At 36.4% G+C, this 12091-nt stretch overlaps 1 protein-coding gene across 4 annotated transcripts in view; it reads left to right on the forward strand.

Moving 5' to 3' along the window:
- Positions 1–12091, forward strand: part of TCAIM (T cell activation inhibitor, mitochondrial) — a 54445-nt gene that overhangs the window by 4164 nt on the left and 38190 nt on the right. For all 4 annotated transcript variants that reach the window (XM_028107091.2, XM_028107089.2, XM_028107092.2 and 1 more), the window contains exon 2: positions 8607–8679. In XM_028107091.2, the coding sequence (XP_027962892.1) occupies positions 8651–8679 (29 nt within the window). In that variant the 5' untranslated portion in view covers positions 8607–8650. The remainder of the gene's footprint in view (positions 1–8606; positions 8680–12091) is intronic.

A 12091-nucleotide genomic window follows, 5' to 3' on the forward strand; every position in this document is an offset into this window, starting at 1 on the left:
CTCCCTGCTCAGCGGAGAGCCTACCTCTGCCTGCCTATCTGCCTACTTGTGCTCTCTCTCTCTCTGTCAAATAAATAAAATCTTTAAAAAAACAAATAATGTTCTACCTATATGTAAGCCCTTATTAGGAGGGGTTAAAAGGAATTCTGCAGAATTTTATACACCCTGAATTGTATAATAATAATAGTTGCACTTATATGAATTTTCTGTTTGCCAGATGTTGCTAATTCCCTTATGTACATTATTATATTTAAGTTTCACAAAAATCCTAGACAGCCCCTACTTTTTACACATAACATACTCCTTAAAACATGTAGAAAAGTCTAATGCAGGGGGGTAGCAGGGGGCGGCGCCTGGGTGGTTCAGTTGGTTAAGTGTCTGCCTTTGGCTCAGGTCATGGTCCTGGGGTCCTGGGGTCCTGGGATTGAGTCCTGTGTGGGGCTCACTGCTCAGTGGGGAGTCTGCTTCTCCCTCTGCCCCTCCCACTGCTCTTGCTCTCTCTCAAATAAATAAATAAAATCTTTTTAAAAAAAAAGTCTGATGTGGGATTCCATATCCAGAGAGCTAAAAAATAATTATAATATTCTAGATTACATTTCAGCTTTTAGAAATAGACTGTAATGAATATTTCCAGCATTTTATATGTGTCTTTCAACATTTTCTCTTAAACACACAGTACAGATAACTTCAGTCTAGTCCGGTGACTAGACAAACGATGATACCTGTATTTATTGTTGTTGCATTTGTATTAAATTTGTTAGTCTTTGTTGCTAGTGTTAGAATTGTAATTCTTCCCTTTTGATAAAGACAAAGGTCAATAAAATACTTACTGAATTGACATTTTCTACAATAAAGTTTATGACTAAACTACTTTTTTTTTTTTAAAGATTTTACTTATTTATTTGACAGAGACACAGCGAGAGAAGGAACACAAGCAGGGGGAGTGGGAGAGGGAGAAGCAGGCTTCCCGCTGAGCAGAGAGCCCAACATGGGGCTCAATCCCAGGACCCCGGGATCATGACCTGAGCCAAAGGCAGCCGCTTAACGACAGCCACCCAGGCGCCCATGACTAAACTACTTCTGTCTAGCAGACTATAGCATAGTGTTAGCTCCAAGTATTCTCTCAGCTAATGAAAAGTTTTTAATTTTGAATTAAAGGGCAGTTTGGGGTGACAGTACATATTATACAGGTGTTTCTGCTGTAATGACATATACACGTTATTGGAAATCCTGACATTCTGCAGGATAATACACTAAAATAACAGGGTTTGTGAAGAAAAAGTACACACCACTCAAAACAAGACATGTGGAAGTCTCCAGCTTTTTTATCTGCACTGACAGCTTTCCAGATTGCTTGATGTCGTGAAAAATGCAGGGATACTTGAAGCCACTAACCCTCAGCTTCTTAAACCAAAGGAACTACTGGGGAATTTTCAGGTTTTGTCATTAAGGTCTTTACATATGGCTGAGGCCTTTGTAATTGTAGAAAGACCACTTCTGATCTCGCTAAACCTTTAACATGCTGGGAAAAAACTGCATAGGATATAACATCTTTCCCCTATTCACCAATTGCACATAAGCTAATTCACATTAAACATTCTTCATAGAAGAGACAGCTCTTGAACCATCTGTATTATTTACGAGATGAAGAAACAGACTCAGGAAGGTGAAATAATTTGCCCAAGGTCACACAGGTAGTCAGTGCCAGAATCAACATTTGAATACAGATTTCAGACAGGGCAACCTCCCTTTCCTAACCATTGTGCAGACTGCCTTCTCTGACAGAGTCATGTTAACTTAAAAGCATTTTTGCCTTGCACTGGCTTAGATCAGCACAATCCAATAGAAGTATAATATGAACCACAGATAAAATTTTACCTTTTCTAGTAAGATGCAAAAGACAAAATCAGGTTTTTTACTTTTTAAAAGGCATAAAAAACTAATATTAATTTTAATAAATTATTTCAACTTTATTAATGAGATACTTTGCCATTCTCTTTGTACCAAATCTTTAAAATCCAGTGCATACATACCTTTAAAATACGTCTCAATTCGGAGTAGTCATGTGTGGCATAGTGGCTACCATACATGCTAATTCTTTTTACTCTAGTGCCATGTGGACCTTTTTTTTTTAAGATTTTATTTATTTGAGAGGGAGCCGGGGGAGGAGTAGAAAGAGAGGGACAAGCAGACTCAGTGCTGAGCACAGAGCCTGATGCTGAGCTTGATCCCAGGACCCTGAGATCATGCCTTGAGCCTAAACCAAGAGTCAGACACTTTACCCACTGAGCCACCCAGGTACCCCCCATGTGAACCTTTTTAGGAAGTACCTACTCACCACAAAAGCAGACAGAAAACACCTAACTCTTAACCTGTAATACCCTTTTTCTTTTTTTAGGTTCTCTCTAAATCTAGAAATCATGATTTAATGTTCAGACTTGTATTTAGGAACATTTTATTTTCATTGGGAGAATCCATTGTCCCATTTCTAAGTATTAATGTCCTTTATTAGTCATTGCTCAGTAGTAATTTTACCCTATGGTTACAAAGTGGACAGTGAATGTATAATTTTTCTGTACAAATGAAAACCAGTACTTTAAGTACAGAAACTTGCTTATTTAAATTCAAGTTACTTAAATTCAAGAAACTTTTTTTTGCTTTATTTTTGACGGAAACGCTTCTAAACATGCTACATAAAGTCTCTGCACAAAAAAAAATTCTCTGCACAACATACCTTGTGCTCCATGTTTGAAAATCATTAAGGATTTTTTATAATTTTTGCAATTTTGCTGTTGATGATTCTTTGGAGACTAATTCTGAGCTAACTCTGAAGTTACAAAGCTACTTTCTATGGTAAATGAGCTGCTTTTCCTAGCAAATCTTATTCATGAATGTTTAGATATATATTTAGTGTAACTTGGCTGTCTGCCTCGAAAACTCTTTATAAATCAAATTTGAAGCAGCTAGTCTTTCCTAAATTCATTTCAAAATTTTTGTCTTTATAGTGTGTTTTAATTTTCAAACTTCAAAACTTTTTTTCAAATCAGTTATCATAACAGTTTCTTTTCAGTGTTGTGTGGTTTTGATGTCTTGCTTTTGAAAATGTGTAGTAGAGCATGTCGTTTGGATCACTTACCTTGTTCATTGGATGGAGACATTTTGAATTTATGACTTTCTAAGATATTGCTGCAGAAGACAAAACAGGTTGCACTGTTGTACGCCAAGGTGTTTTGCATTTTTCAGTAATTCTGACTTTTCAAGGGTGCTTTTAGGATCATTTTATGCTGAATAATGGATGTTGGTTAGAGCATGGCTGCATATTTCATCTGTTTCCTATCTGTATTCTTGGATGATCATATGCCTCTCAAGTATTATTCCTCACTTCATATCCACAGTTTTAGCTCATTTATTAGTATCTTTGCAGTTAAATGGCATAAATTTTCTCAATAATACAAAAAATGAGGGGCACCTGGCTGGCTCAGTCAAAAGTGTGACTCTTGATCTTGGGGTTGTAAATGCGAGCCCCCACATTGGGTGTAGAGAGTACTAAAAAAAAATAAACTTTAAAAAAAATAACATAAAAAATGAAATTTCATTATGTGTGAGCATGGCAAGCTGTTTCTTCTTGAGCTAAATTGGGACTATAGGACTGTCTTTGGACAGATATCCCAGGGAGATAGGGTCCTGTCTTAAATACCAAGTGAACAACACCCCTTCCTACTATATACATTTTCTTCATTTAATTTGAATGCTAAAAGCATTGATTTAAAAAAATATATAAGAAGATATGTCACATGTTCATTGTAAATAAACTAGGAAATTAAAAAAATTAAAGCATTTAATATCCTACTACCTAGAGATAGCCAGTTAGAGATTGCGTCTGTATATCCTTCTAGTCTTTTCTTTGCAAGCTTTGAGCCTTATATCTGTGCTATCTTAACTAAGATTAAGATTATTCTGGTTATTTCTTGAAGAAATTTGGTGAGAATTCAGTCCATCACAGATTACACTGAACCTTTATTTAGATAGTCCAAATGGTTTTCTTTCCTCATTGCATCTCCATTTGATCTCCACTCTTCAAAATGATAGCAGTATTTCCTGAATCTGTGTATTTGTCTCAAACAAATTATAAAGGTAAATGGTTAAATAAAATCACCTTTTTAAACATTTAAATAAATACCTCTTAACACATTATGCATCCCAGTATACATATGACTTGCCACACCAGTCAGCCAGAAAATAAAGTACCCATTGTTGTTGAATATCTTGATTTGTCTTTAAAATACGTATTTCTGTCATTCTGTTAATGGCAGTTATGCTTCATTACATTATCTTGGCTTGGGTATATTAACTATATCATGAAAAATTTTTTTTTTTTTGAAGGTGGACGGGGGGAATGGACAGAGGGAGAGGGAAAGAGAGAAGCAGGCTCCATGCCCAGTAGGGAGCCCGACACGGGGCTGGATCATGACCTGAGATCATGACCTGAGCTGAAATCAAGAGTCGGACACTTAACCAACTGAGTCACCCAGGCACCTCTCATGAGAATATTTTCTTAAGCATACTTAATGCCCAAGCTTTGACGGAATATGATTTTAGACATCTAGTGGTTTGTTTTGAGAGAGTATGCTGCTGAACAGATCTCTAGAAGAGTGGAATAATGGAGAGTGAGAAAGCTTAAGAGCTTGATAATAAAGGGAAAAATAATTTTTTACCTGGTGATCATTGTGTGAATTATTTGGCATTTCAAGATTTATTTAGGGACTACTTTTAGAATTTTTTTCTCATAGGATTTTTTTTAAAATCACTTTATCAGTTGACATGGATACCATACTGTAGTTGAAGATCTTCCTAAAGTCTAAATTATTGGAAAAGTTCATGTAATTAAAATCTCTTCCCCCATTTGTCTGCTTAACTTTTTTTAAAAAATAAAACTTTTTTAGAGCAGTTTTAGGTTCACAGCAAAGTAAAGTATAGAGTTCCCATATACACCCTGTTCCTGATACACAGTCTTCCACACCCTGCATGGGACATTTGTTTATAATTCATGAACCTACAGTGACACATCATTATCACCCAAAATCCACAGCTTACATCAGGGTTCACTCTTGGTATTGTATATTCCATGGACTTTGACAAAAGTATAATGATATGTATCCACCATGGTAGTATAGAGAGTAGTTTCACTGCTCTAAAAATCCTCTGTGCTCCAGCTGTTCATCCCTCTCTCCATGCAAGCCCTGACAACCACTGAACTTTTTACTGTCTCCATAGTTTGCCTTTTCCAGAATATTGTGTAGTTGGAATCATATAGTATATAATCTTTGCAGATTGGCTTCTGTCACTTAGTAATTTGCATTTAAGTTTTCTCCATGTCTTTTTGTGGCTTAAAAGCTCATTTCTTTATCTTTTTTAAACTTTTTAAAAATTTATATTGCTTTATTTAAACTAAAAAAGGACAGTTCACTCATTTCTTCCCTTCAACCCCCACCCCTCCTTTTGCATCCACCAGTCTGTTCTCTGTATCTGTGAGCTTGGTGGGTTTTTTAATTTTGTTTTTGTTTGTTTGTTTTTTAGATCACACATAAAAGAGAGATCATGTAGTATTTGTCTTCCTTTGTCTGACTTATTTCACTTAGCATATTGTCCCTGAGATCCATCTATGTTGTTGCAAATGGCAAGATTTCATTCTTTTATATGGCTGAATGATATTCAATTGTGTGTGTGTGTGTGTGATATATATACACATATCACATCTTTATCCATTCATTCATCAATGGACACTTAGGTTGTGTCTGTATCTGGGCTATTGTGAACAATGCTGCAAGAACATGGGGGTGCATGTATCTTTTCGAATTAGTGGTTTTGTTTTCTTTGGATAAATACCCAGAAGGAATTGTTGGTAGTTCACTCTTTAATTTTTTTGAGGAACCTCCATACTGTTTTCCATAGTGGTCACACCACCTTACATTCCCACAACACTGTACAAGGGTTTCCTTTTCTCCACATCCTCACCAACCCTTGTTATTTCTTTTGTCTTTTTGATAATAACCATTCTAAAGAGTGTGAAGTGATATCTCATTGTAGTTTTCATTTGCATTTCCCTGATAATTAGTGAGGCTGAACATCTTTTCATATGTCTGTTGGCCATTCTGTGTGTTTTCTTTAGAAAAATGTCCATTCAGATCTTCTGCCCATTTTTTAATCAGATTGTTTGCTATTGAGTTGAGTTCTTTATATATTTTGGATATTGGCTCCTTATCAGATATATGATTTGCAATTATTCTCTCCCATTCAGTAGGTTGCCTTTTCATTTTGTTGATGGTTTCCTTTGCTGTGCAAAACCTTTTGAGTTTGATATAGTCCTAATTGTTTATTTTTGCTTTAGTTACTTTTGCTTTTGGTATCAGATTCAAAAAAAAAAAATCATTGCCAAGACCTATTTTAAAGAGCTGTCCACTTTTTGTTTTCTTCTAGGAGTTTTATGCTTTTAGGTCTTATGTTGAAGTCTTTAATCCATTTTGAATTAATTTTTGTGTCTGGTGTAAGACAAGAGGTCCAGTTTCCTTCTTTTGTATATGGCGGTCCAATTTTCCCAGCATTATTTCTTGAAGAGACTGTCCTTTCCCCATGGTGTATTCTTGACTCCTTTGTCATAAATTAATTAACCATAATATGCATAGATTTATTTTGGGGCTCTATATTCTGTACCATTAATCTAAATGTCTGTTTTTATGCCAGTATCATACTGTTTTAATTACTGCAGCTTTTGAAGCTTCTTCCATGTCTTTTTGTGGCTTGATGGCACTTTTGTTTTTAGCACTGAATAATAATCCATTGTTTAGATATACCACAGTTTATTTATCCATTCACCTACTGAAGAACATCTTCGTTGCTCCCAAGTTTTGGCAGTTATTAATAAAACTTCTGTAAACATCTGTGTGGGGACATCTGTGTGGCTCAGTTGGTTAAGCCTTTGGCTCAGGTCATGATCCCCAGGACCCTGGGATCGAGTCCCACATCGGGCTCCTTGCTCAGCAGGGAGCTTGCTTCTTGCTCTGCCTGCCACTCCCCCTGCTTGTGCACCCCCTCCCAGACAAATAAATAAATAAAATCTTTTTTAAAAATTAAAAAGAAATAAACATCTGTATGCAGGTTTCTATATAAACAGAGTTTTCAGTTCCTTTGGGTAAGTACCAAGGAGTGTGATTACTGGATCATATGGTAAAAGTATGTTTAGTTTTCTAAGGAACTGTCATACTGTCCTTCAAAGTGGCTGTGCCATTTGCATTCCCACCAGCAGTGAGTAAGAGTTCCTGTTGTTCTCATCAGCATTTGGCGGTGTCAATGTTCTGAATTTTGGCCATTCTAATAGATGTGTAGTAGTATTTCATTGTTGTTTTAATTTGCAATTCGCTAATGATATGTCATGTTGAACATCTTTTCCTATGATTATTTACCATCTGTATATCTTATTTTATGAGGTATCTATTCAGGTCTTTGGTCCATTTTTTTTTCTTTGTTCAAGAACTTTATTTACTATAAAGACAAAACACCAAAATAGATACAAATACTATAAAATTTGTTCAGTTGGGTAAAATTTTTAATTATCTCGATATATTTAACAAAGGACACATTTAATTTGCCCTTTCTTTAATCAGGTTGTTCATTTTCTTCTTGTTCAGTTTATTAAAGATTTTTTTGTGTATATTTTGGATAACAGCCCTTTTTCAGATATGTGTATCTTTTGCAAATATTTCTTCCCAGTGTGTGGTTTGTCTTCTCATTGTCTTTTGCAGAGCACAAGTTTTTAATTTTAATGAAGTTCACTTTATCAATTATTTTTTTCATGGATCATGCCTTTGGTGTTGTATCTAAAAAGTCATCAACATACCCAAAGTCATCTAGGTTTTTCCCCAATGTTATCTTCTAGGAGTTTTATAGTTTTGTGATTTACATTTAAGTCTGTGATCCATTTTGAGTTAATTTTTGTGAAGGGTGTAAGGTCTTTGACTAGATTAATTTATTTGCATGTCGATGTCCAGTTGTTCTAGCACCATTTGTTGAAAAGACTATCTTTGCTCTAAAGATCAGTTGACTATACTTATGTGGATCTATTTCTGGACTCTCTGTTCTGTTCCATTGATCTATTTGTCTGTTCTTTTACCAATACCACACTGTCTTGATTGCTATAGCTTTATAGTAAGTCTTGAAGTCAGGTAGTGTCATTCTTCCAACTTTGTTCTTCAACTCAATATTGATTGAGTTGGCTATTCTGAGTCTTTTACCTGAGTTAGTATCTATAAAATAACTTACTGGAGTTTTGATTGGGATTGCTCAGAATCTATAGATTCAATCTGTTGTCCTATAGATTAAATTGGAAAGTACTGACATCTTGACACTATTGAGTCTTCAGATATCTCTCTATTTATTTAATTCTTCTTTGATTTCATTCATCATTTTTGTAGTTTTACTCATTTAGATCTTGTACATATTTTGTTAGATTTATAGGTAAGCATTTCATTTTGGGGGGTGCTAATATAAATGGAAATGTTTTAATTTCAAATTCCACTTGTTCATCACTTGTATCTGCTTAACTTTTTAAGTGATTAATGGATGCCTGGAAGTTGATGTACATATATATTCAGAAATGTTTTGCCACCTGAGACCTGTGAGAAGGTAAGCTTTGTGGTCCATTATGTAATTAGTATGGGGGGGGATTCTGTTATGGATTTGGCTAATTTTAATTGTTATTTTTCAAATTCTAAAATTATATTATGGTAGTGGAGGGCAGGAACAAAAAGAGAAAAAATTGATATGAACATCCAGGTCCTCCAAGAGTTCATTCAGGGCAAAAGATGAAAAAAATACCATCTTTCAGAATAGTTCACTGCTAAAGGTTTAAGAGGAAAAAAGATAGTTTGTCCTTAGCACAGTTTTTGTTGTGTTGCCCTCAAGGCTATTGCTGTCATGTGGAAAACCACTTTACATTTAAATTGTATAGTAAGGTCATTTGACTACTATATTTGCTATTTATGATATATAATCTAAATCCTACTTCAAGAAAGGATTTAAGGAGTTCAACTATACAAATTTAATTGACATTTTATAACGGGCATATATAGGATAATTGAAAGAGATCAGAAGCCCTGTAGAGAAAAAGATTATTGTGTTAAAAAGCAGAGCTGATTAAACAGTTACTCAAATGTCAAATTTAGTCCTGGCTTCTTGGTAACCAAGCTAAAAAAGGGAAAAATCGTGTGCATTTGGCTCCAAATAAAATACAAGTTGACCTGTTACATAAAAATGATATGTGGAGAATTAGGTTTCTAAAATATTTGCCAAATATAAAATATTTGGCAATAATTAGTACTTTTAAATAACTATCCTGTTCCAGTAAATAGTCACTGTCAAAAGGGAGTTAATTAGGGGAAACAGACTTTTTCCACCAACTTGTTTATGACAGGGGTTCTCAAAGAAAGGGAAACTTACTCTGAATTTATGACACAGTTCTTAGGACATGGAGGGAGGAGGAGGAGAGGCAGGGAAACAAAGAAACTGAGATACAGTGTGCCCTGAAAGATTGTTCTTCTGCAGATGCGTAGACCTTCTTCATGTTGTGGTATCTTAATAATGTTCAACCACAGAAAACCAGGCTGACATGTTTTCATACTCTAATACAAGGAGAGATCATAGGAGCCTGGAGGAATACTTGCCTCCTCATGCGTGCCATTGACACGCAGTGAATAGTAGTGGTTGCATAATAGAGCCACGCTTTTCCAGCTTGTTTTATTCCAGCCTTCAGAAAACTGTATTTTAATCATAATGCATAAAATACAAGTTTTATAACCATAGTTAACTCTTGCCACACACAGTATCCAGTGATATTTTCTGTTGCGTGTCTTCTCTTTTTTGATGTTGGTCATGGCCCTGTAAGTTTATTTTGCAGCACTATGGGTCATGAAAAGCACTGCTCTAGAGTAATTGCAGTGCAAATTCTTAGTTGTTAATTAGAAATCAAGTCATATGCTTTAAGTACGAAATAGATACCAGTAGTGACATTCTGTTACTTCAGTCTGTAAATTCCCTAATCTCCTAAAGTGTTAATGGCTCTCCATTTGATTTAACTCAAGGCAATGTTGCTCTTTTCAGTAGGATAACTTTCTTTTTTGGAAAAATCCAGGTGATTTGACAGATTTCTTGCTTTACATAGTCTGTGTTCTACAAAAATTAGAAGTAAATTGTACGTGTATTTTTAAATGTACTTATATTTAAATCCTCTAGTGCAGAGGTCAGCAAAGTATAGTCCATGGGTCAGAAGGGCCCACTGCCTATTTATGTAAGTAAAGTTGTATTTGACCACAGCCACACTCGTTCATGTGCTTTATTGTGGCTGCTTTCCCCCTATAGCCGCAAAGTAGAGTAGTTGTAACACAGATCATGGGGCCCACAAAGCCTAAAATGTTTACTATATGACCCTTTTTCGAAAAAGTTTACTGACCCCTCTTCTAGTGATTTGTCTTTCAAAAATCTAATCTTTTCCTAATGTCTTACAAATCCAGATTTTCTTGTGCTGAATTTGCTCAGTTTCAAGCAACATAATATTGCTTTTGATTTAATTTTGATTTAATTAATACCTACTAGACATTCATTTAACATACATTAACAATAATACTTGTGCCAGACCCTATGCGGTGCCAGCCATCAGATATCGGCTGAGCTCTCCTATCTCCCGGGGTACATGGATTTCCCTCGAAGCCACACTTTCCTGGCTGTTAGTGCCCAGGCAGAGCAGGAATACAAAGTCAGGTTTATTCCAGCTCCTCATTGGCCTGGCTGAGCCCTTCTTGGAACTTGTGCTACAGTCCAAGACTTCCTACCCAGTCCTCCTGCCTCTCCTCTGTCCTGCAGGTGTCAGACCTACATCAGGATCTGAAAGCTCTCCCCACCTTCTCCTCCCTTTCCCAGTTCTCTTGCACATCTAATTGTGTCTTGACCTCTGCTTTTCAGCAGATGCCAACTAACATAGCCAACCACAGCAAGTATATGTAAAACATGTTTACTGCCTTCAAGGGTGCATGGTAGCTGAGGAGGATGGGGTGGGTGGAGGAAGAGATGAACAAATGGAAACATCATTTACGCATTATGGTATTGTGCTGCAAATATGCTGAGTAAGCAGTTTCTGTTTTTAGAGTTTAGAAGAGGGAAAGACTGTACTGAGGATACAAAAGAGAAGATTCTGGGGGAAATGGGCACCTTGTCTCCTGGCATGTATTACTTGGTAATTGTTCAGTGAATGAGCACAGTTCGGATAGGCAGACTGGGACACAGGGAGCATGTTTAGGGCTTGGAAATCATGCAGAAATAAGAGAGGAATGAGAAAGGTTACTGAGGGTTGGCCCAAGGGCATCTAAAAGAGTGGTAGGAAGTCATTTTAGACATATTGGAAATGATTACAGAGGTTTTGAAATACCAGACTAAGAAGTAGATTTTATTCACAGGAGTTGAAACACCAGCAAAGTGTTAGAGTAGGGAATACAGTCGTGGTGGGATTTTAAGGAAAATTAACCTGTATATAAAATGGTAGGGAAAAGACACTAGAGGGTAGAAAGATGGTGAGGCTATGCAGTTCTATTTTTTGGTGATAATGGGTGGCAGAGAAAATGGAAAGAAGGAACGGTTTCCGGGACATTGTAAAGTGAGAAAAACAACCGACTTCCAGACCGCCCAAAATTGCGCAGGGTACTCTGTGCAGATTTGTACTCTGGCAACACTGAGAAAAGTGGTCCACGGTGACAGGAATAAGGAAGATAATCCTGGGTTGAACTGCTTCCTTGCTTTCTGTATCCATGCTGAGACTAGAAGGAAAACAGTGACCTCTACTCCTTTTTTTAGACACAGAAAATTTGAGAGGCTGGCAGGATAGCTGAAGTGTCTGTCAGACACCTGGAAATGAGAAATGAAGCTCAAGTGGGGGGAATCAGTGGACCTGCCACTATTTGCTTACACGGCCTCATATTGAGGACATCAGGACCTGGCTTACTGCTTACTCTATTGTTCAGAGTCCTTGTTGTAGTCCTTCATGCACAAC

This window comes from Eumetopias jubatus, unplaced genomic scaffold (genome assembly GCF_037043125.1).
Source record: "Eumetopias jubatus isolate StellerSeaLion01/CBP00866 unplaced genomic scaffold, mEumJub1_p1.0 scaffold_1, whole genome shotgun sequence".
NCBI classification, from domain to species: Eukaryota; Metazoa; Chordata; class Mammalia; order Carnivora; family Otariidae; genus Eumetopias; species Eumetopias jubatus.